At 37.1% G+C, this 22,275-nt stretch overlaps 1 protein-coding gene across 1 annotated transcript in view; it reads left to right on the top strand.

The window, feature by feature from the left end:
• LOC118803753 overlaps positions 1 to 22,275 on the top strand; it is a 34,757-nt gene that overhangs the window by 11,373 nt on the left and 1,109 nt on the right. The window contains exons 8-14 of the mRNA XM_036564241.1: positions 1,420 to 1,743; positions 2,284 to 2,580; positions 4,546 to 4,659; positions 4,860 to 4,927; positions 7,820 to 7,852; positions 13,636 to 13,657; positions 14,754 to 14,771. Of these exons, the coding sequence (XP_036420134.1) occupies positions 1,420 to 1,743; positions 2,284 to 2,580; positions 4,546 to 4,659; positions 4,860 to 4,927; positions 7,820 to 7,852; positions 13,636 to 13,657; positions 14,754 to 14,771 (876 nt within the window). The remainder of the gene's footprint in view (positions 1 to 1,419; positions 1,744 to 2,283; positions 2,581 to 4,545; positions 4,660 to 4,859; positions 4,928 to 7,819; positions 7,853 to 13,635; positions 13,658 to 14,753; positions 14,772 to 22,275) is intronic.

Here is a 22,275-nt window from a genome sequence, read left to right as displayed (position 1 = left end):
CAGCTCTTCTAGGCTGGCCTCTGGGCGACCCAGCAAAAATAGAATATGTTTGACTATTGCAAAAGTGTCAATATATTGTTGCATTCTGCCACTGGCTGTGCTATGATTGGTGCTCGCAAGCATGCATGCAGAAGGGGGCTCATGCGAGGCATGCACCCTTGTTAAAAGGGCCATTTTAACTTCATAATGTTGCTGTTCATTTAGTTAAAGGGTGTGTTTCTGTATTTATGTTGTTGTTTGTTGTGTCGGGCTGTGGCTCTTTTTGTATGGGGACAAGGTTATCGTGGAATTGAGATGTGAGGCTGGAGGTGGCCTCCCTCGCTGTTTTCGGTATATGGTATGCCTTTTCTGTTTGGTTGATTATTAAAGAGCATTTCCTTGTTGCAGAAATATGGCTTCATTTGACTCTTCTTCAGCACAGTGTCAATGTGTTACCAATAAATGAAAACCTGAAGAAACCTGAGAAACATAATGAGTGCAGATGCATCCATTTAAGTGTACTACATAATAAAATTAAGCAATTACAGCCTAGCATTCTCTGTGGCATGTATGGAAATCCTAAGCAGGCCAAATTGACCTCAGTTTTGCATAATATAAGGCAAGTGGAAAAGATCTAGTCATTTACACTTGTCAGAAGGAAGGATATGTCAGTTTTGTGCTGCATTTGTTGTCAGAAAAAAACTGTGTACTGGTGTACTTGTTCATCTAAATATAAAATGTTGTTTAAAATGTTGTTCAAAAATTTAAACCAAAAGGATTGCTAACAAAACAAGTAAACAAACAGAAGAGGAATAATAAGATACATACCTGCTTTCATTACTGCTGTGACACAGCTGATTTTGGTAACTGATAATTGAACAGATGAAGAAATACATTGCCAACAAAATTTTGCCAAGAAGGGAAAGCATCAGGCAAATGTCATGCTAGTAAGGAGTTACCTCTTAAATTTAAAATGGAATTATTTAAAACTGAGTCAGACTTTATTTTCACCACATTGCCAAAATAGACATCGGAAAACATTAATCTATGCAGTGAAATCAAGCTTATATGTATAGTACCCTCTACTCGTATTGGAACTATTAAATTTGAAGTAATTCCTGAGGTTTTTATCGCATGTGAAATATATCCTGATGATTTTTGACACTATTTCCCATTAATAGTATATTGCTGATTCTGAGAACTCTTGCACATTCAATTTCACAATTTTAGAAACTCTTGGATTAAAGTTTACTATATAAAGTATAACCCTAGTGTTATCAGTATTTCAATTGGAATAAGTCAATTTTATTTTTTTCAATTTGAGTTGTTAAGATTTAGATGTTTTTCATAGCTTTGGTTACCTCTTTGTAGGAGGTTTCAGTTGAGGGTGTTCACACACACTGCTTATTTCACATCTCTGAATGATTGTGTGTTTTCCAGATGTGAAAGCATCTGTAAAGGATGAAGTGGAGACCGTAGAAGTTACAGAGGGAGTGAATGTAACTCTTAGGACTAATCTGACTGGAATAAAGAGTGATGATATGATACGGTGGACGTTTGGAACTACAGACACTCGTATAGCACAACTAGTAAACAGTGGCACTGTCAATTTTTATAATGGGATATTCACAAACAGACTGAATCTGGACAAACAGACTGGATCTCTGACCATCAGCAACATCAGCTTTATACACTCTGGAGTTTATAAACAACAGCTCATCAGTGAACAGGTCTCAGACAAACATTTCAGTGTCACTGTGTATGGTAAGTGCCTAATTTTCCATCTCAAATGATTGTTAAAAGTGTTGTTTATGCCACATTTATCTAAATTACATTAAATGTTTTTATAGTCAGTCCAGATGTGTCAGCGCTCATGTCATATTAACAGATGTTAAAACATATCTGTCATCCTCTGGCAGTTTTGCTTATGTTTAGCATGTCACCAAAAAGTAATAAATTGACACATAACACATATCAACACATAAATTATTGTTTCTCTTTCATGTATTATAATGAGCATATAGAAAGTGAACAACATGGCTTACTTTGGTTCTCTGCTTTTGGAAACAAGTTTGGCTGCTGTATAAGAAACATAACCTTGCACCCTTGCACTTCTACGTAAAAGAATGACCAACAAAATATTACAAGTTAGGCTCATTAGACTGAAGAAGCAATGCTGCTGATGAAACTCCAAGGATGAAGCCCTGTCCCACAAGCACAATACCTAATCAACCATTATTGAATATCTTCAACTATATCTTGTTTGAAAGAGGTGGTAAGAAGTTGCTTGTTCTGTTTTTCTAGCTACATTGCCTGTGCCTTACATTATATATGAATCTCAACAAAACCACTCACAATCCAAAAGCTTATCAAGTCCAAGATGTTCTGTGGTGTGTTCTGTGAGGAACGTGGGTAAAATGACCCTCTCCTGGTTCAGAGGCAGCCAACTACTCTCCAACATCAGTGATCCTGATAACAGTACCCTCATGTTACCTCTGGATATTGAACACTGTGATAGGAATACCTACATCTGTGTGGCAGCCAATCCCATCAGCATCCAGACAGTACAACTCAATACAACCTGCTCCTGCTTTCCCACAGGTACAACACATACACAAGCATGAATGTTTTAACTACACTGTAGTCTCATTCTCTCATTATCTCATTTATTAAATTAAAACAATATATTCTTTAAAATGTTACCACTTACATATATCGCTGAATATTCTAGCAGCTTCTATACATTTGAGCATTACATAGGTTTGATCATTTGTTTAATACAACACACTGGTTGTTACTACAAGAAGTAATTTTCCATGTGCCATGTGTAACTGCTAACTAGATTCACATTCATTTTAAGTTTACTTAGTTTTTACTCATCAAAAGCTTATGTGTTACACTTCTTCGAAAATCAGTCTATGTTGTGTTATCAATTGTTGTTTCATTACGATCATCATTTTTTTAGCACTTACAGTTTCTTTTAGAAAAAAGCCATATTTCTCACCACCTTATTCTTTCACTGCTTAGGGGTCCAGTGAGCTTCCAATTTATGAGCTACCATAAATTCCAGCTTTGTCAAGTTTGCAGCCTTCTCTTTGGTTATAGGTGTTCTTGTACTAAAGATTAAAAAAATGTAGTACATTTTAAAACGTTTAACAATTAGCTCACATTTCTCTTCTTGTTGGTAAGCACTGTGCAGTTTGGGCTATGTTTGGTGCACTATTTTTAGATGCCTTTCCTTAAAAAAAACACATTAGATTTTATTTCTAACGGTTTCTAATGGTCCTTTTTTTAGCAGGGATGTATGACCAGCCACTTTATAAGGTTCACCTCATTGTCTACAATTATTGTCCATTTTATCAGCTTCAATACAATTATAGACTGTATTTCATCTGTTTCGATGCATACTTTATTATTCTCCTTTTACACTGTTCTTCAATGGTCAGGACCCCCACCGGACCACCATAGAGCAGCTATTATTTGGGTGGTGGATCATTCTCGGCATTGACGTAGTTGTGGAGTGTTAGTGTGTGTTGCAGTGGTACATGTGAATCAGACACAGTAAGACACATACTGTCTGTATGACTTTTAGCCTTTTCCACAGCTCATCTAATCATATAAAAGCCACAACCACAAAGACAGAGCAGAGTTGTCTTTTCTTCAGCAGTATAGCAGAGAATGTTAAAATCATAGTTTTTATTATTGGATAAATATATTTATTATAAACTTCACTAAATGCTTTGTAGACAGTTAGACAGTTGACTCTTAGGCAGTTGAGCACTGACTATTCTGCTCGTTTGGAAGCCAGTCAGTGGATATCAGCTGCCGCATGTTTGAAGACTTACTTATAAAAGTGCTAATATTTAGTCGTCTTTTCTGTTACACCAGTGGTTCTGGTCCTGCTCCTGGTGTACTCCTGCCCTGCATATTTAGGTTCTGTCCCTGCTCTACCACACTTGAGCCAACTAATTAATAAACACTTTCTAAGTTGAAGTGGGTGTTAGAGCAAAATGAGAGGTACTGCACGAAATAGGATTCCTAGTTATAATTCTGTTTAAAGTTTTGATTCACCCTCTAGAAAGGCACCAGTTATCAAGTTCCTACCCAGAACTCATGGCAAAAATCTGAAAAATGTTCAATTTTACACATGCTTCCTCTAAACTACCACCCACTGACCCATGCTGCATATATGGAACCTGGGAGAAACAGATAGCCCCAGGCTCCTGCTTCATGTGCTGACCTGAGTGGGCTGTCACAGAGGGTAGATAGTTTGAACCACTTAGTTTCAATGACTGTAGAGTAATATTGTTCACAAACTGGTTTAGCAAATTATGAATCTATGGAAATATATGTTGAAGCCCATTGCCAAAGTATGTGTAGCATATGTTAAGACAAAAATAAAATCTAAAGCTGGTGTTGCTTTATTCAGTGATTATTTTGGTATTTTGGTACAAGGTTTTGTGAATACACTGACTTTTTTCTTTTCCTGAAAATTTTGTCTTTGTTATGGAGTATTTAAGAAAAACTCCAGTGAAGACTAATTAATTTTGTCTTTGTCTATTACAGGAGGTAATCGAGTTCTATGGTGGCTGATACCTGTACTGATACTACTGCTACTGGCATTGGTTGCTGCGTACCTGCTATACAGAAACAAAATTATCCCTAAAAACAGAGAAGAAGGCATGTATCTTCAAACTTATGCAATCTGTTTTCAAAGTGATATTCTTTTATAAAGGATGTCTGCCATGACAGTCAGAAGATAAAAAATAACAAAACTATCCAACATTATATTTTTAAATAGCTTTACAAAAAGCAAACTTTAATAGTCAGCCAATCAATTAATTTTCACACATTATTTACTGTTATTTACTGTCAAACAGTTCAGAGTCCTGAAGAAGAAGTACATTATGCTGAAACAATGTTTTATGCAAAAAGAGTACAAAACATGGTAAGATGTACTATATGTTGCTGTGTGCACTGCATTTGTGTGTCTGCCTCACTGCAATAATGTTTCCATTTCAAGAACATTATTAGTTTGCTTGTAGCTTGCATTTGTAATAACTGTTGCCTATCAGTGTTTACAGATTGCTCGTGTAAGTGTGCACTGGGTAAGCTATGAGCAATTTGTGTTACTTTTTTGATGTCATCTTAAACCAAGACTTTAAAGGCCTTAAAGGCTTTAAAGGAGTCAAATTCTACATTTTTCTTATTTTTTCCCCTGAGGTCCACTTCTGTCTATGCGGTTTCATTTACTACAGTACTTCTATTTGTTTCCACTGCAGAGATGTGCTTTTACTTTAGATTCCCTGGGCTGAACTTTCCTCTTCAGTGTGTTTGCATTGCAACTCCTCTTGTTCTGAGATGGGTTTTCTCCTTTTTTTAAGTTGTTTCTTTAAAAATTGTGCCTTTTGCACTATCCATAATTTCAGCATTTATATTTACAGCACTTAGCATTTCAGCACCTTACCCTAAGGTGACCAGATTTCTGAAATGAAAACCAGTTCAGCAGTCAATGTAACATTGATATTCATTGTTTTTATCTATGAAATAGAAAAGGGGTTACGGTTCCAGTTTAACGTATCTTGACCATGCTGATAGTTTTCAAATTCAGTGGCTGTATGAGCGCTTGGTAGCTTACATTCTAGTAGACTGTATGCAATCACAACTCACATAGCCTACCTATCACCTGGTAGTACAATTCAAGTCCCATAACCCCACCCCTGGGTTACCTTATGTTATGAAAAGGCATTTGTTGTGATGTTGTGGACTCACTTGACACTTGTTAGCTTTTGGTTGAGTTGTACACAGCAGTGTTTTCTAAAACTAGGAGAGCGTAGAAGAAGTAGTTAGAGGATAGCAGCAGCAGCAGCCCTCTCTGTTGGCCAAAACAAGCACAACATGAGACGTCTGCCCGTCTGCTCTGCTGCCAGGCATTTCTTAAGACTTTTCAGGGTGCTCCAGCCAGAGACAAGCCACCAAAAACAGGGCCTGTCCCAGGGAAATGGGGACTGTTCACTTTATCTTATCCAGAGCGGCTTACAAAAGTCCAGAGTACCCTTGAGCTCAGATACTGCCAGGAACAAAAGCCAGTGCGGAAACCTGGAAAGATACAAAATACATTTCAACATGTGCTAGATTAGTGTTAATGTAAGCACTTCACAGACAGATAGGTCTTCAGACTGCGTTTGAAGACAGTGAGGGACTGGGTGCGAGGACAGAAAAGAGTCTTGATACTTGTCTTGAAGGATGGCGGGTCAAGCCTAGCCATACTTGAAGCTCAAAGAGCTCGATCTACAGGTTGACTTTTGACCATTGCCATCAGATAGGAAAGGGCTGGTCCATTTTTGGCTTTGTAGGCATACAACAGGGTTTTAAGTCAGATGCGGCCAGGTACAGAAAGCCAGTGAAGGAAACACAACAGTGCAATGGCGAGTGACGATTGAATAGCAGCCATGCTGGTGCATTCTGGATCCGTTGCAAGAGTGTGATGGCCTGTATATAGGAAGGGTTGCAGCAGTCAAACCTTGAGATGACAAGAGACTGAACTAGCACCTGGGTGGTCTCCCAAGAGATAAAGGATCAGATCCTCCGGATGTTGTTGACTAGACATGTGCATGACCCAATCAGGTTGGCAGTATGAGCTGAATAATAAATGGGAATCCAGATTCACACCGCATCTTCGGATGGAATGACGGAGTTCTCGAGTGAGATGGCAAGATCATGATGAGCACCTGTAGCTCCAGGGATGAATAGCAGTTCAGTCTTGCTAGGATTGAGCTTCAGGTGGTGATCTACCATCCATGAAGAGATGATCGCCAGACATGCCGAGATGAGGCTGGAAACCTGAGTGTCAGAAGGTGGAAAGGAAAGGATCTGCACTGGAATGAGCTAGCTAGTTACCCCAACACTTCATTACATAGATAAATGGATAAACTTTGGGATGTCCTTGCGACTTTCCAGCAGAATAAGGAAGCTGCTGTAACCATGGCTACAAATAAATGTAAAGCTTGCCTGACTGTCTCCAAAAATAAAAAAATGAAAATTCAGGGTTTTGTCATGGCAGTGATGATATGCAATAAAACATTGCCAATTTTACATTAAAAATAGTTTTTGCATGTATGACATTGAGGAAACGAATCACCTGAACCTATGGAGACATATATTTACTGTTTTTTTTTTATTTACACATATTATATGATTTTGTTTAGGGACACTGTGAAATTGCTTTGTGAGAAAAATGTCCCAAATTCTTACAGTACATGTATAAGCAAAAATAATATTTGACTTAATAGTGAGGTTGAACTAACATTTGTTTGCTGTTCCCTCCATCCTGCTAAACAGGTTGTGCCCCCACGTTGTCGAAAGTGTGCATGTCATAGAGTCTTATAGTTTTATAATTCACTCCTCCTTGCTGCTAGTTACTCTAAAATAGCCCTCAGTGAGGTAAACCCTGCATGTTAACGTGCAAGTCAAGACTAAGTGGATAGACAGGATAGAGTGCAGGGGCCAGGAAAAGACAAGGGGGTTTCAGTTTCTGCTGTTATGAGTGAATGGCTAGAATGCTTCCTGCTTGTCTAATGAGTAAAAGGTGTGTGGCGACCTTGTGTAACAAAGTAAAGTTGAGATCTAAACCATTGTACAGTAGTGTACTTCACATTGCATAGCATGCACCACAAATCTGCCTTACAGTTGAAATTTCACCTCGTTTCTGCGTGGGCATGCCAATGACTTTGACAAATTTATGTAAATATAATTTCATGCAAAGTACAGTTTCACTCTGAAGAGTTTTGATTGTGAATAACTTTGTACCCTAATATTTTTTTCTTAATGCTTTTTACAGAAACCTGAGGGGCCAGAAGACACAGTCTACTCAGCTATCATCACATGATGATTGTAAATGCATGTGTCAGCTGTATTTTCATCAATCTTTGTTTACATTGCAGCTGCATTTGTGTATGCTGTGGTTTTACATCCTTCTTTTAAGTTTAATCTTCATCGTAACATTGAATACAGTTTTATTTGCAAAGCACCTTTCAGGCCCAGGAATAAACAGTGGGATTCAGAGGAAAGATAGGTGGGAAAGGTCTGTGATAGAAACATAGCTGGACGCATGCCTTAGCAAGTCCAGGCTTGCACCAAAAAACGAAAGAAAACCATCATATACTGACACTCACATTTTCATTTTCCAAATCGCACTGTAATCCCCTGCAGAATCTTAGAAACTTTCCAGACTGCAAGATATCAACAGACATTTTGTGATATCTTTTTAAAATTGGCCAGATACCTGGGTAAAAACATCAGTACACAGTTAAAATACATGTCCAAAGGTTTGTGGACACCTGTTCATCCAATGTTTTATTTTCTAAAATCAAGGGTATTAATAGGAAGTTTGTCCCTCTTTGCTTCAGTAACAGCCTCTACTCTTCTGGGAAGACTTCACTAGATGCTGGAACATTGCTGTGAGGATTTGATTGCATTCAGCCACAACAGCATTAGTGAGGTCAGGTACTGATGTTGGATTATCAGTTCTGGATCACTCCAGCTCAACCCAGAGGTATTGGAAGGAGCTCCATCACTCAAGAAAACAGCTCCACTGCTCCACAGCTCAATCATGGGGAGCTTCATATCCGTCTAGCTAATGCTTGGCATTAGGCAAGGTGACCTTAGGCTTATGTACGGCTGCTCCTGAGAGTCCCATTCTATTATCAAAGCTTTCCTATGGAGATTATACAAGCTGTGAGTGTACAGTTGAATGCCTGTGTTAGCAGTGGGTGTACCTTAACGTGTCTGAATTCTCAAGAAGGGCTGTGTTTTAGATGGTGTTTTGTTTTGTACATTTTCTTCTGCAGAACAACCACCTGCTTGCCTTGCTTAACCAGAAACTTGTTCACACATGCTGTTCTGTAACAGTAGGAAGCATCTGGGACTTGATAAGAAGAACTGGATTTTAAGTTTTCTGAATTGTTTGTACAGTAGTTGATCATTTTTCTTTAAAGTTATCAGGTATACCTGCCTAGAAGAGGCATTTTCACACACTGACTGATTGACTGAGCAATTTTATTAAAACGCTCATGTGTGAGGAGTAGAGATAGCCACATTTCAATGTGAAGTTAATGTACTTGATCGCTCTGGTATCTTCAAATTTCCTAACATCTTTTCATCCTTGGTGTCCATTTGACCCCTGCAATTTAAACCTCCAGGAAATCTCAAAGTTCTGGTGGGAATTATGTTTTCCCCTCCTGTCATGTCAACTATCGGAGGTCCTCGCCCTACTACAGGTGTGTTTATGTTTAGGGCCCGAAAGAAGAGGAAAGTTTTTTTTAAGGTTATAATATTGTGTCTTATAGTGACCTCAATATCATTGTTGAATTACCCTTCAGTTACAGGTGGTGTAAATGTGGTTTTGTGCAGTGTTTACCAGTGTTTAGGAGTATTAAATTTACAATTTCACTGATTTGTAATCTCACTTGTCATTGACAACCATCACACCTTATCTTTACTATTCTTCTAATACTTTTTTATATTCATTGTGATATTTATGTTTTACAATAAAAATATTATTATATTTGTTTATATATAATTTTACTTCGTGGTTTGGTTGGTGACTGTGTACAACAGTGCCTCCTTGTGTCCGCATAAGGGAACTGACTAACAATGACGCCATTTTCTTGATTTTTGTACTGTAATTTATTTCTGTTTAGACCTGTTTGGTTCTTTAAGAAACCAAAAAATGTTTTTCTGTGGCATTGCATTGGGTCTATTTTTAAAGGTATTCTAGTAATAGACATGAAAAAGAAGAAAAGGCCCTCAGATCAGAGCCATAATGTCCAGCAGAGGGCAGCAGAGTCTGTTTTTTTCAGACAAGGAACTTTTTTCAGTCATAAACACATTTTTCACTGGATTTAAACATAAAACATTTGTGGGAATATCAGCTCTACATTTTGCATTATTATTAGGGATGACTCACAGTTTGCTGTCAGACTTTGAGCTCAGATGAGCACAACTTGTTCAAATTCCACAAAGCTGGTTTCAAAATCTTTGTAGCAGCCCTGTGAAAACTTCAGTGGTTGCTGACAGGGTTGGCAGTCACAGTTATAGACGTCCTGATCTTCATCAATCAAGTGACACGAGCTTCAAACTCATCTCAAATTCAGGTTAAGTTTACACTTTACATTCTAATTTACTGTGCTCATAGTTTTAATGAAATAACACTTTTCTCAGCATCCTTTAGTGAATTTTGCACATTTGGTATCACATTTGGCCTGTATTTCCAGTCTACTGGTGTAATGACTTATTACTAATCTGGTTGGATGCAAACCCATTGTCACTATATGCTATTTTGATGGTCAGAAATGATTGCAACTGCGACATTGTGGGTGAAGTGGTGTAACAGGGGTGTGACATTACACATCTGCTGATGCAAGGAAAATTTTCATATCCCTTTTGGTCAAAAAAGGGCAAAAATTGATTTTCCTGACTTCAAACACAGTATAAAGACGTGCAATTGCTCACAGCTTGTGGACCAATTCTGTGGACCAATGCTATTTATATAACCCCTATTAAATATAACTTCACCCCATTACTAACGAAGTACAACTCATTTCATTATTGTTCCTTAACAAATAAGGAAAAACAACTGACTGTGGCTACTAAATGTGACCCAGACGGCTGGCATATCATTAAAAACAAGAATATAAGAATATCTAACATAAATTCATTTTGTTCTTACAATGAACAAACCCAGATGTTTGTCCAACTGTTGGAAGACTGTTCAGGATGCTAATTTCAATGGTTAGGTGATCGTGATATAATTTAAGACAAAATATGAACAAAATTTTTACTCGGCCCATTAGTTAATCATCAGGTTTAGTAAGTCTGTCACCATACTAAAGTGGTGGCTCTGGCCAGATCTCTCAGGAGGGCAACTGCGCCTGTTGCCATTTGGCACGAACATGAATTTTAGGTGCAGCAAATCTAGAAAATCTATTGTGTAGCTAGTTGTGTTCTGATTAAACAAAGAAATTAATGTAGGCCTAGCATAGTATTACTACAGTTACAATGCACATAGTAAGCACTAGCTGACACTAGATCACTAGCTGCCCAGTTATCCCTACACCAGCGGCACATTCAATCCTTATGCTTCTCCAAAGCTTCTCCTTATGGAAAAAACATATGTCCCAAATGTATTTATCAAAAAATCTTTTTGCAATATATAAAAATGGTCAAATTGTATTTGTTAATAAATAGTAATGTATAGAATATTTTGAAATAGATGTTTATGTGAAATAGATATGTTGGAATGCATTTCAGCACGGATTGCAATGTGTTTGAAATGTATTTTGTTTCCAGGTCGAACGACAAATGCAGTCCCCTACAAAATGCAGCCGATGCAGCTTGGTGTTTGCAGCAGTTGAAGATGGATTTTGAAGCATTAAACATGAATTTAAACCCATTTCATGAGGCTCCGAAAATTCTTCTAAAAGAATGCCAAGAATGGACTTCTCTGCTGCCATAGTTGCAGTGTCAAACACACTACCTTTTCCATTTTAAATAAATTTTCTATGACATTTTGTTGGGGCTGAATGCAGCCCAGGTTACATATGATGAAAGCACGCATACATAGTACTTGCACTGCTGCAGAGCCAGTTTAAGGGGAGCCTGGCCACTTCCTATGTCCTTCGTTATATAAAAAACATGACTGCAAAATTCCAGAGGGCGCCAGAGAGTTAGTCCTAAATGACTGGGGGTGAACGAAGCTAAATGGCTAAAAACGAAAAGCAAAATAATTTCTAACCAATTTGTCCAGGGTTTTCTTGTAATATTGGAAAGTAGACATATGTATTTCACTAAAAAAGCAAAGAAAACATACTTGTATGTTTCCTGTCTTTTTACAGCAGAACGCCAGAGGGTGCCTGTGAGCAAGTCCTAAATAAATAGGGGAGAATAGAGCTAAACGCCTGAAAACGAAAAGTTAAAATAGTCTCTAAACAGATTTCTCTAAGCGAGCAGAGCAGCTCATTAGCTGTTTGCGCTCACTGACATCATGAACATAAATGATGTGCAGTTTTAAACTCCTATAACTGGAGTTCAAATGTGCTCAAGAATATAACAGTGGTTTTAAAATGTTTTATGCTGTTTTGTGTTTAGGAAATGAATCTTTTACATTAAAAATGATTGAGCATTTATAAATGATGACAGTAATTCTCCTCTCTACAAGTTCTCAGACTGCAGTGCTGACAGTTTGAAAAAAGAGCAATCTGGGCAATTTTCAGTCAGACTGGAATCACCCCAAAGGGGGCGTTACTGTATGGAACTTGACACTGATTGGACTGTGATATTCACAGGCAGGACCAACTGTCCACAGCAGTCACAGCTAGTGTAACTCTGTGTTAGAAAGTGAAAACTTTCTCCCTTTCCCCCTTTGGTGGTGCCTTGCCACATCGCCCTAAGGTACAAACCGCCCCTAAAGTGCTAGACTTCCCAAACCACAAAAAAGCTACTCAGAACTCCTGCACAAGTTTTTCAGAGCTCGTTCTTTTGCTTCAGCTCATCATCGTTAGTGGGGAGTGAGCATAGATTCTGTTCACGTGTTTTACAGAAATAACATTTTCATTTGAGTTCCTCACCATCAAAACCTAACCTGATAACCTAATAATACATTGTTCTAGAAATGTAATTGCATGAAAATTTGCTCATAATAAAACACTGCTTTCTAAAGATACAACTACATTGAATTCATAAACACTGATCGTTATAACCTGGAACAATGATGCTAATGAATTAGTAACATATGTAAACACAAAGAAAAAACTTAAAAATACCCTTGTATCTGTTTATAAAGGCATAAAAATCATTGTAACTCCTGGAGGAATCAAAGAAAGAGGTTCCGTTTTGGGGGGGTGGGACTTTGTCTACATCAACAATGTCTATCCTGTTTAGATAGTGGGGAGTGGACCACATCTTCTATGGCATTCTTCTCCTTTTTTTGGACCTCTAATAAAGGTTGCATGTGCATTAATAATCATTAGCTACTGTAAATCAGGATTAACATGGTAACGTAAATTGTTTGTCACTACTAGCTTTAATGGACACACACAAGTTATGACACTTGCTGACCAAAATGGCATTCATACAGCCTGACAGTAGAATTTTAGAGATATTTTCAGTTTGGTCTGGAAAATACAATATATATTCATAGAATGGTGCAAAAAAAGGAAAATATCAGGCATATGGCATGCTATTAAGGACCTGTCTCTTAACATGAATATTTATGCATTTATAGTCATCAGATGTATTTATTTTTCGGTTGAATTTAATATTGCCAACCTATAATTTTGAAACCATTTAAGCTTTTCTATACAGTATCCTGAAAACATATCAGGGCTATTTTTATCATTTCTGAGTTTGTGGAGGGTTTCTGTTGTGGCTGTTCAGACACGTGCTTCTTAAATCACATCTCCCTGATCTTGTTTGCAAGCCATGTTTTGTGTGGGAGAGAAGATAAGACATTGCTGGTTTTGTTTTCCAGCTACATTGCCTGTGCCTACTCTTACATATGAGTCTCCACAAAACCAGTCACAATCAAGAAGGTCATCCAGGATGTTCTGTGGTGTATTCTGTGAGGAATGCGCATGATGTGACTCTCTCCTGGTTCAGAGGCAGCTGTCGACTGTCCTCCGTCAGTGATCAGTGAACAGAATCCTCTCTCTATATCTGGATATTGAACACTGTAATAGAGATCCCTACGTCTTTTTCTCATTCATTTGTTCTGATAAAGTATTCCAAATTAAAACACCAACTGGCCAGTTAATTAAGCACACCTCTTTGTTTCAACACTCACTGTCTATTTTATCAGCTACACCTTCCATATAGGAGCACTTTGTACAGACTGTAGTCCATCTGTTTGTCTGCATACTTTGTTAGCCCCCATTTACCCGGTTCTTCAATGATCAGGACCCCCACAGAACCACCACAGAGCAGGTATTATTTGGGTGGATGTCTTATAGAGTGCTGTCTGGCTAACTTTCTAGTTTTCCTTAATATTAACATTGTGCTCTGACAAAGGTGATGCATTTAGATTTAGTTATGCATAAAGAAAAAACAATGCATTACTTTTTGATGTCATTCTTATTTATTAACACTATTGTATGGAACTTTTTATTCTAGCAGTGTGCCACCCCAATAAAATCTCTGGGTCTTACCTGGCCACCCCATTCTAAAAAAAATTATTTTCGCTCCTGAAATCAGCTGTTTAACTGATAACTAGTTCCACTTTCATTTTTTAGTTTACTTGGTTTTTAACATACAACCATTAGACATTAGTCTGGGTGTTATATTAATTGTTGTTTAATGTGTTTCATTACTTTAGTGTTTAGTCTTTTTTTTTTACAATCCTTATCAGAAAAAGCTGTTTTTTTCACCAACCTTATTCCTCCACTGCTTAGGGGTCCGGTCAGTTTTCAGTCAGCTGTTGTATCATAAGTTACAGCTTAGACAAGCTCGCAGTCGTTGGTTATAGATGTTCTTTTTTTAATTCTGTTGTACATTTTGAAGTGACAGTTTGTATAAAGCAACAATCAAAACTCTACCATGTAGAGTTTTGTAATAATTAATCCTTCGCGTATTAAGCATTTGTTTAATACATAAAGGATTACAAATTAAACACCTGTTTTTTTTTCATCCAGAGCAAATTACAATAGCACATGAACATAAATCTTAGACGTCTCATCCGCTATTATTGGTTATAGTGATGTGTTTGATCTGTCTTTGAACAGGGGATGAAACTCGGCAGGGTAAGTAATGTTATCCACTTCACTATTAGACATTCTACCAATGGCAACGCAGACAGAAACCTTGATCCCACCAGAAAGAAACCATCACATGAATTAAGACAGAAATCCATTTGGGAAATCTTTTAGTCTAATAATGGATGAGAGCGTGACAGAGCAAAGGCAAGGAGGCAAGTTTAGAGATTGAAGAATTGCAGGTTTACTGCCTCAACAAAAGATAAAAACTATTTACTGATTAGTTCTGGCCAAAAATTAAACAATACATATGGGGCAGGTTTCTCCCTCTGGATTACAGAGCCCTCCCAACAGAGGTCTCAACAACTGAAGATTGAGCATCCTTTTCATTGTATGTGTCAAACTCTTCTCTATCACTCTTAAAAAAAAGATCTTCAAGGGTGCTTTAGTGAACGAAAATGGTTCTATATAAAACCATGTACTCTCAAAAAAACATTTGCATGCTTAAATGGTTCTTTGCATGGTGAAAGCGTTCTTCAGATTGATAGAAAATGTGTACATGGTTCTACACAGCACCAAAAAGGTTCTGCCATTGTTAGAATGTCAAGCTTGTAACAATAGAAGAACTCTTTTTAAATATATAGGTCATGTTAAAAGTATATCAATATGTGGTTCAACCATGAACTTGATATAAACATTAACACTACTAATATTAATAAATAAAATGGGCAATTAAAACTATTATTATGAAAATTATAACTTGTAAATATAAGCTGTTATGGTTTGTTAGACATGGAGCTAAAATGCTAAGTGACTGCCTCCAAGGCTCATGTTTCATGTGTGGACCTTTTCCCATGTGGTCCATCATGATTAGGTCAAATCTGCAGCATGTGAGTCTGCTAATGAACCAAAGCAAAGTTTGCATGAGTCACTTAAACTGGCAGTTTCAATAACATACATACATACATACATCATCTAAACCGCTTATCTTTCTGGGTCGCGGTGGGGTGCTGGAGCCTATCCCAGCTGTCATTGGGCAGAAGGCAGGATACACCCTGGACAGGTCGCCAGTCCATCACAGGGCAGTTTCAATAACAGTAAAGTAATATCCATCACTACCAATTTAACAAATTCTAAATCTATGGAAATATTTGTGCTGTAGCCTGTTGCCAAACCGTGCGTTGCATATGACAAAAGGTTTCTATGAGACTAGATTTCTATGTAAAGCTGTTTGGTGTTGCTTTGATTCAGTGATTTTTTGCCATGTTGGGAGAGAATTTTGTGAATACATTGAAGGACTTTATTTTTCTTTCATTTTGTCTTTGTCTATTACAGAAGGTCCTTGGGTTTTTCAGTGGCTGATACCTGTATGCTAGCATTGATATTGGTATTATTTATTAAATAAAGACAAACTAGAAGGCATGTATTTTCCAACCTCCTTTTTAATCTTTGTTTCTGCCATGATGTTCAATAGATATCCAATATTATTAAAGGCAAACTTTTATATCGCACTGTTTGTTTTCACACATCTGTTATACAATGTAAACAGTGCAGAAGTACAATATGCCATTGTCACTCATATTAACAGCAAAAATTTGCAAATAAATTGTGTGTTTTTTGTAAAGATAGTGCTTGCAATATAACAATATGGTAAACACTCCATGTGAATGCACAAGTGGAGACTAAGAGGATAGACCAAGGGTGTTAGGGCCAGAATGAGATTCACATTTACTTTCTGCTGTTATAAGTGAATGGCTAGACTTCTTCTCCCTGCTCATATAGAGAGTAAAATCTGCATGGCCACTTAATTTAACAAAGTACATTTTAAAACAGAGTCTAACTCTTATTTATCAAAAATAACTTAATACATGTTATTGATTTAGGAAAAATATTTTATTTGAATAATTGCTGTTTTTATTTCATCATCCAGACTTATTACAGGCACTATACACATGAACTGCTTTTAACATGTGTAGACAAAGCAGACCACTGAAGCACAGCATACAACACCTCAATTCTGCCTCATGGCTCAAATTTTATGCGGGTTGTAAATGCATGTGCCAGCTATAGTTTCTTTAAACTGTCTCTTTATATTATGATTGTACATTTTCACACGCGATGGTTTTTCATTTTTTTTTTTAATTTTCATCTTCATTTTTCCATGTTAAATTCAATTTTATCTGTAAAACACATTTATAGACCACTGCAGGAGTAAATAGCAGGATTCAGAGGAAAGATTTGTGGGATAAGTCAGTCATGAAAAGACAGCTTTAGCAAGTTTAGGCCTGCAAAACCATCACAAACAGAAACACATTTTCTATTTACTATACTGTGTCCCACAACCTCAGAAACCTCATAAATATCTTAGACTGCTACATATCAACAAATTCTTTTGTCCAAAATCTATGTCCAAAAGTTTGTGGACACCTGCTCATCCAACATTTCTTCTGAAATCAAGGACATACATTGGACATTTGTCCCTCTTTGCTGCATTAATAACCTATACTCTTCTGCAAAGATTTCACTAGATGTTGGAAAATTGTTGTGAGGATTTGATTGCAGTCAGCAACAAGAGCATTTGTGAGGTCAGGTACTGATGTTGGATGATCACTTCTGGATCACAAATGCCACTACAACTCATCCCAAATGTATTGAATGGAGCTTCTTCACTCCAAAGAACACAGTTCCAGTGCTCCACACCCCCTATGCTGGGGGGCTTTATACCCCTGTAGTCGACTCTTTGCATTGGGAATAGTGACCTTAGGCTTATGTGCGGATGCTCCAGAGTGCAACATTCTATTAGCAATGCTTTTCTACTGAGAAAGAACAAACTCTGTGCATGCAGTCGAACGCCCGTGTCAGCAGTGGGTGCACCTGAAAGTGGCTGAATTTTCGAGAAGGGGTGTGTTTTATAGTGTTTTGTTTTGTACATTTCTTCCTATCTACACAACAACCACCAGTTTGCCCTGCCTTACGAGAAGTCATGTTCACACATGCTGTTCTGTAACAGTAGGAAGTCTAGGGGCCCTGGGTTTACACAGAAACCCATTCTGTGATAACAGAAATGTAATTATTTTCATTTTTATATGTATATTTTCTGGCTCACTTTATTCAAACGCTGTGTATATCTGGCTTGTGTGTAATTACATGTGCAATTACTTGTGGCTTAATTTTGTGGACCAATACTATTTATATAGCCATTCTTAAATATCAAGAGGTAACTTCCCCAATTACTAATGAAGTACTGATTTCTTAATTTCCAAATAAGGATAAACAACTACTAAACTTGCCAGTTGGCACATCATTATGCACAGAACATAACAGAATCATTGGAATATCCAACAAAACTGAAACTGACTCAGCCACTTTTAAGCCCATATAAAATACTGCATTTTTTCCTTTCTGTTCATCTGCTTAGCAGGAAAAAGCTAAGAAACATAGGGGCAGGAAATCTAAGGTTAGATGTGTACAGATGTTGTTTGCATCCGGTTGATCCAAACAAACATTCAGGGGAGAATGAGGAAATCTGCCTGCAATCTTCCCACAACATGCAGTGCATTCCTAAAATGCAGCAAGAATAGCTCACAGACACGTACTCGCAAATGTATGTTAGCACAAAAGTATTGTAGTAATAACTGAAATATACATATATACCTTTCTGTAGTGTCTTTAAAACAATAAGCCTAGAATGCAAACCTGCAGCCACGCTGGCCCTTTCTGGATATGATTGGTGACACCAGAATACTGTAATACTCACAAGCTGCATCCCCAGTCTTCCCATAACTAGTGCATAGCACCAGACTGTGAGTGATGCTTTTGTTTATTATAGGTGAATATACAATAAAACTGGGATGCCGTATTCAGTCCTCGTGTTAATCATCAGTTTAGTAAGTGTGTCACCAAGCTGTGAGTCTCCATGACTTGAGCTGTAATATGTGATATGTTGCTGCTGTCTGAACGAAACCTTGTTTATCCATTTTTGTTGTTTAGTTTTTTGACATAATTTGAAAAAGCCTGTTGTCCTTTACATTGTGTGTAAATTTAATGTTGAATGGACCAAAAGAAATGGCCCAAAAATGACTTTGGAAAGGTCTGGTTCCTTTGACTTACATTAAAAGTAAAGTAAGTTTTTTGCTTCTCCTGTAAAGTTATCATTTTGGAGATACAAGGTTTCGTTCCGACAGCAGCGATATATTGAAAAATGTTCTCTGTTGAAGGTGAATAATTTATTGTCACTGGCTGGATTTGTGTGCTGCCCGTTGGCACATACATGCACATTGTGTTTCCAAAAAAAAAAACAATTTTTTAGTTCACCATTTGAACATGAGCAGCTTCCCTTTTAAACTGTATGACAAATTCATGATGAATGGACCAATAGAAATGCCCCAAAATGACTTGGAATGAAACCTCTTTACGTTAACTTACATTAAAGGATAAGAATGTTTTTCCTGTAAAGTTACAATTTCGGAGATGTTTTTCTTTGGAGAGCAACAATATACAGTTTGTAATTTGTGCTTTCTCTATACTCAGTAATTGTAGAATAGCAGTTAATCTAGCAAGTCTCATAATCTCTAGACACACTGCATGCAGTCAGAGAACTTTTAAACTCAGCAATATGTAGTTTGTATGTCTGATGAAAAGTGTAAAGGGGGTCTTACCTCACTGTTCTTTCCCACTTTCTCTTTCTGGGCGGAGAAATCCCACACTAGAAAGAATACATTACGAAGAAGGCTTAGCACACAGAGTGAGAGAACAACATGCAAACAAAAGCCTCAAATTTCCAGAGCATCATGAGCAAGAGGGAGCAAATTTGGATTTATTCTTCATTAAATAACTGCTTCTTCATGATTCTCTTCGTTCTTTTGATCCATCTCATCATCGTTAATGGTATGTGATTAAATGCACCCCAGTTTTGTTAAATGTGTTGGATGTTTTAGGTGTTTGCTAAATGAGATTAACTATGAGAGTACGTTCTATCATCTGTCACTATGTTTTCCTTTAGTTTTACAGTTATCCAGTAAATGTTTGTGTTGTACTGTGAGTGCTGTTACTATGTTAACTGTGTTGAAAATGAGTCAAAGAAATGAGAGACCTTTGAATAGAGACAATAAATTGTCAAAGTTCTGTATAAAGTTTTTTTAGCAAAAAATAAACCTTTAAAAATTTAACAAGATTCTTGCTCAGGTATAAAGAACATTACATTTGATGTAACTGTAAAAGTGTGTTCCCAAAATTCATAAGACAGTGTTGATTATTGTGGCACAGTTTTATATCTGCAGCATATCTTTATTGTTCTGCATGAGTGTGTGTATATACATAGTGTACATACACATTTTTCTACATTACTGGAATTTTAAATTCAAAGTTTGTAGCTTAGAATTTTGTCTGCAGAAATTGATAAAAAAATCACTCTGAAACATATTGCAGCTGTAATATATATTACAATACCGCCTGTCAGGCATGTATTAGGGTCTTGCAAGACCCTGGACAGCAGTATCGTAATCCCCCCCAAATACAAAAACAATAGTTCACATAATGTTCCTGTGCATTATCAGCAATGCAAATTTTAATCTTTTTTTGTTTTGAGAAAATTAATAATAGTATATCATATTACAAAACTAGCCTTATTAATGGTTAATGTGCAATATTTTATTGGGTGACAGTTTATGCTTTGTGTAAGATTTGTGTACCTAAAGAGAAACTTGAACGTTGAGTCGTAATGCAAGGGGCAAAACATCCCATTTAAATGGCAGCAACAAAATCAATGATACACTGTAAAAAATGGCTCATCAGATCAACCTAAATAAATTTCTTCATGTAGTAACAAACAATTGAACTAGTTTATTTAACTCACAACATTACATAGATTGAAAGATTTGTTCACTCCAAGTATTAATTTATGTTGAATAAAACTAGTTAATTTACTTGTACATTAAATCATTTTTTAGGTTGATCTGACAAGCCATTTTTTACAGTGCAAAGTATTTAAGCCCCCTTCGGAGGCTGAGGCCCCCCTGAGGCTCCTAGCTCCTAAGTTTAGAAAGAGCTGATTTTGAAGCGTGTATGAAGTGCTTTAGTGGTTTGTGTGTTTTTAGATGCACAATGAACTGCTTCACTAGTCTTTCAGAAAAACTGTAACTCTAAATATTAACTTTGCTCAAACACTGCTTTCAAACACACAACTGTGTTGAATTCATAGACACTGCTTTTTAACACCTAGTGAAATCAATCAAAAGATGCTAATGAATTAGTAACAATATCACAAAGGAAAACAGTATAAAAGATGCACATATCTTTTTATAAAAGTATAAAAATCCTTCTAATGAACTGCTGGAGTTATCAAATAAAGTGATTTGGTTTAGGAGTGGGGCTTCATCTACATCAACAATATCTATCCTGGTCAAACAGTGGGGGGTCATCCACATTGACAGTGGCATTCTCCTGAATGTATGATAAGATGGGTGATAAGATGGTCTACCTCCATAAGTTGGCTGGCTGTCTTTCAGTTCAGTAACGAGACTAGGCAAGCCTGATTTTATTGGCTCGGCACCAGCTGCATGCCATTTGTCACGCAAATGTCTATGATAGAGGACATAGGACAGGATACAGGATGGGAAATATTATGATGTCGATTACAAGTAACTGTTAAGGTTACTGAACATAAATAAAGTTACCTTATTTAAACAGTACAGTAATACAGGACTCTTATTATAATAGCTGTGGTGTGTGATGCAATTATCATCCAGTCAGAGTCAGCTCAAGCATCAGAAATTCTCTGATCCAGTGCTGGCAAAGACACGGTTCTCCGTGGTTTTGTTTGATAATTCATCTCATAAATATATGCTAGATTTAGCTAGCTCTCCAGCTAAGTCTTAATTATGATAACAGACTCCTAGATTACTGTCTAAAGGTTTGCCAAAACTGATTTCAAGGTTTAGGGACTTGTGCATACATTTATTTGTGTTGAACTGAAAAAAAATAAATAAATCAGTGCTAAATAAATCAAGTGGGCACAAAGGATGGAAAAAGTCATGCTCAATAAAAAAGGAAAGGTCACAGAGTTTTACTAAAAAAAGAAGGCATTAGGCATATGGGATGCTAGTAAGGAGCTGTCTCACAAAATGAATGTGTAAGTATTTAAAATTCGCTGTTTTATTTAAACAGTGTTTAAATTTAATTTTGCACCATATTTCCAACCTTGAAACTGGAAAACATTCATCTGGGCAGTGAAAGCAAGCCTGTCTACACAACACTTCTTAGCCTAGTGGAACTATTTTTATCATTCCTGAGTTTCACTATATTTGAAATACTGACATTGACATTTCTTCCCCAGTTTCCTTCTCAATTTTAGTCCAATTCTACCTGTTAATTAGGTCTCCCCCCATTCACACAGTACAACCAGTGCTAGGAGGGTGAAGGCTAGCACATGCTTTGTCTGAGTCATGTGAAGCCAGTCACTGCACCTTTTCAAACTGCTGCTAATGCAACATCATTGGGCAGCTCAACATGCTTGGAGGAGAATGCTAACTCGCAATTCTGTTATGTTAGCTAA

Source organism: Colossoma macropomum, unplaced genomic scaffold (assembly GCF_904425465.1).
Source record: "Colossoma macropomum unplaced genomic scaffold, Colossoma_macropomum, whole genome shotgun sequence".
Taxonomy (NCBI): Eukaryota; Metazoa; Chordata; class Actinopteri; order Characiformes; family Serrasalmidae; genus Colossoma; species Colossoma macropomum.
The sequence above is the reverse complement of the archived record's forward strand: the minus strand, read 5'-3'. Positions and strand labels throughout refer to the sequence as shown.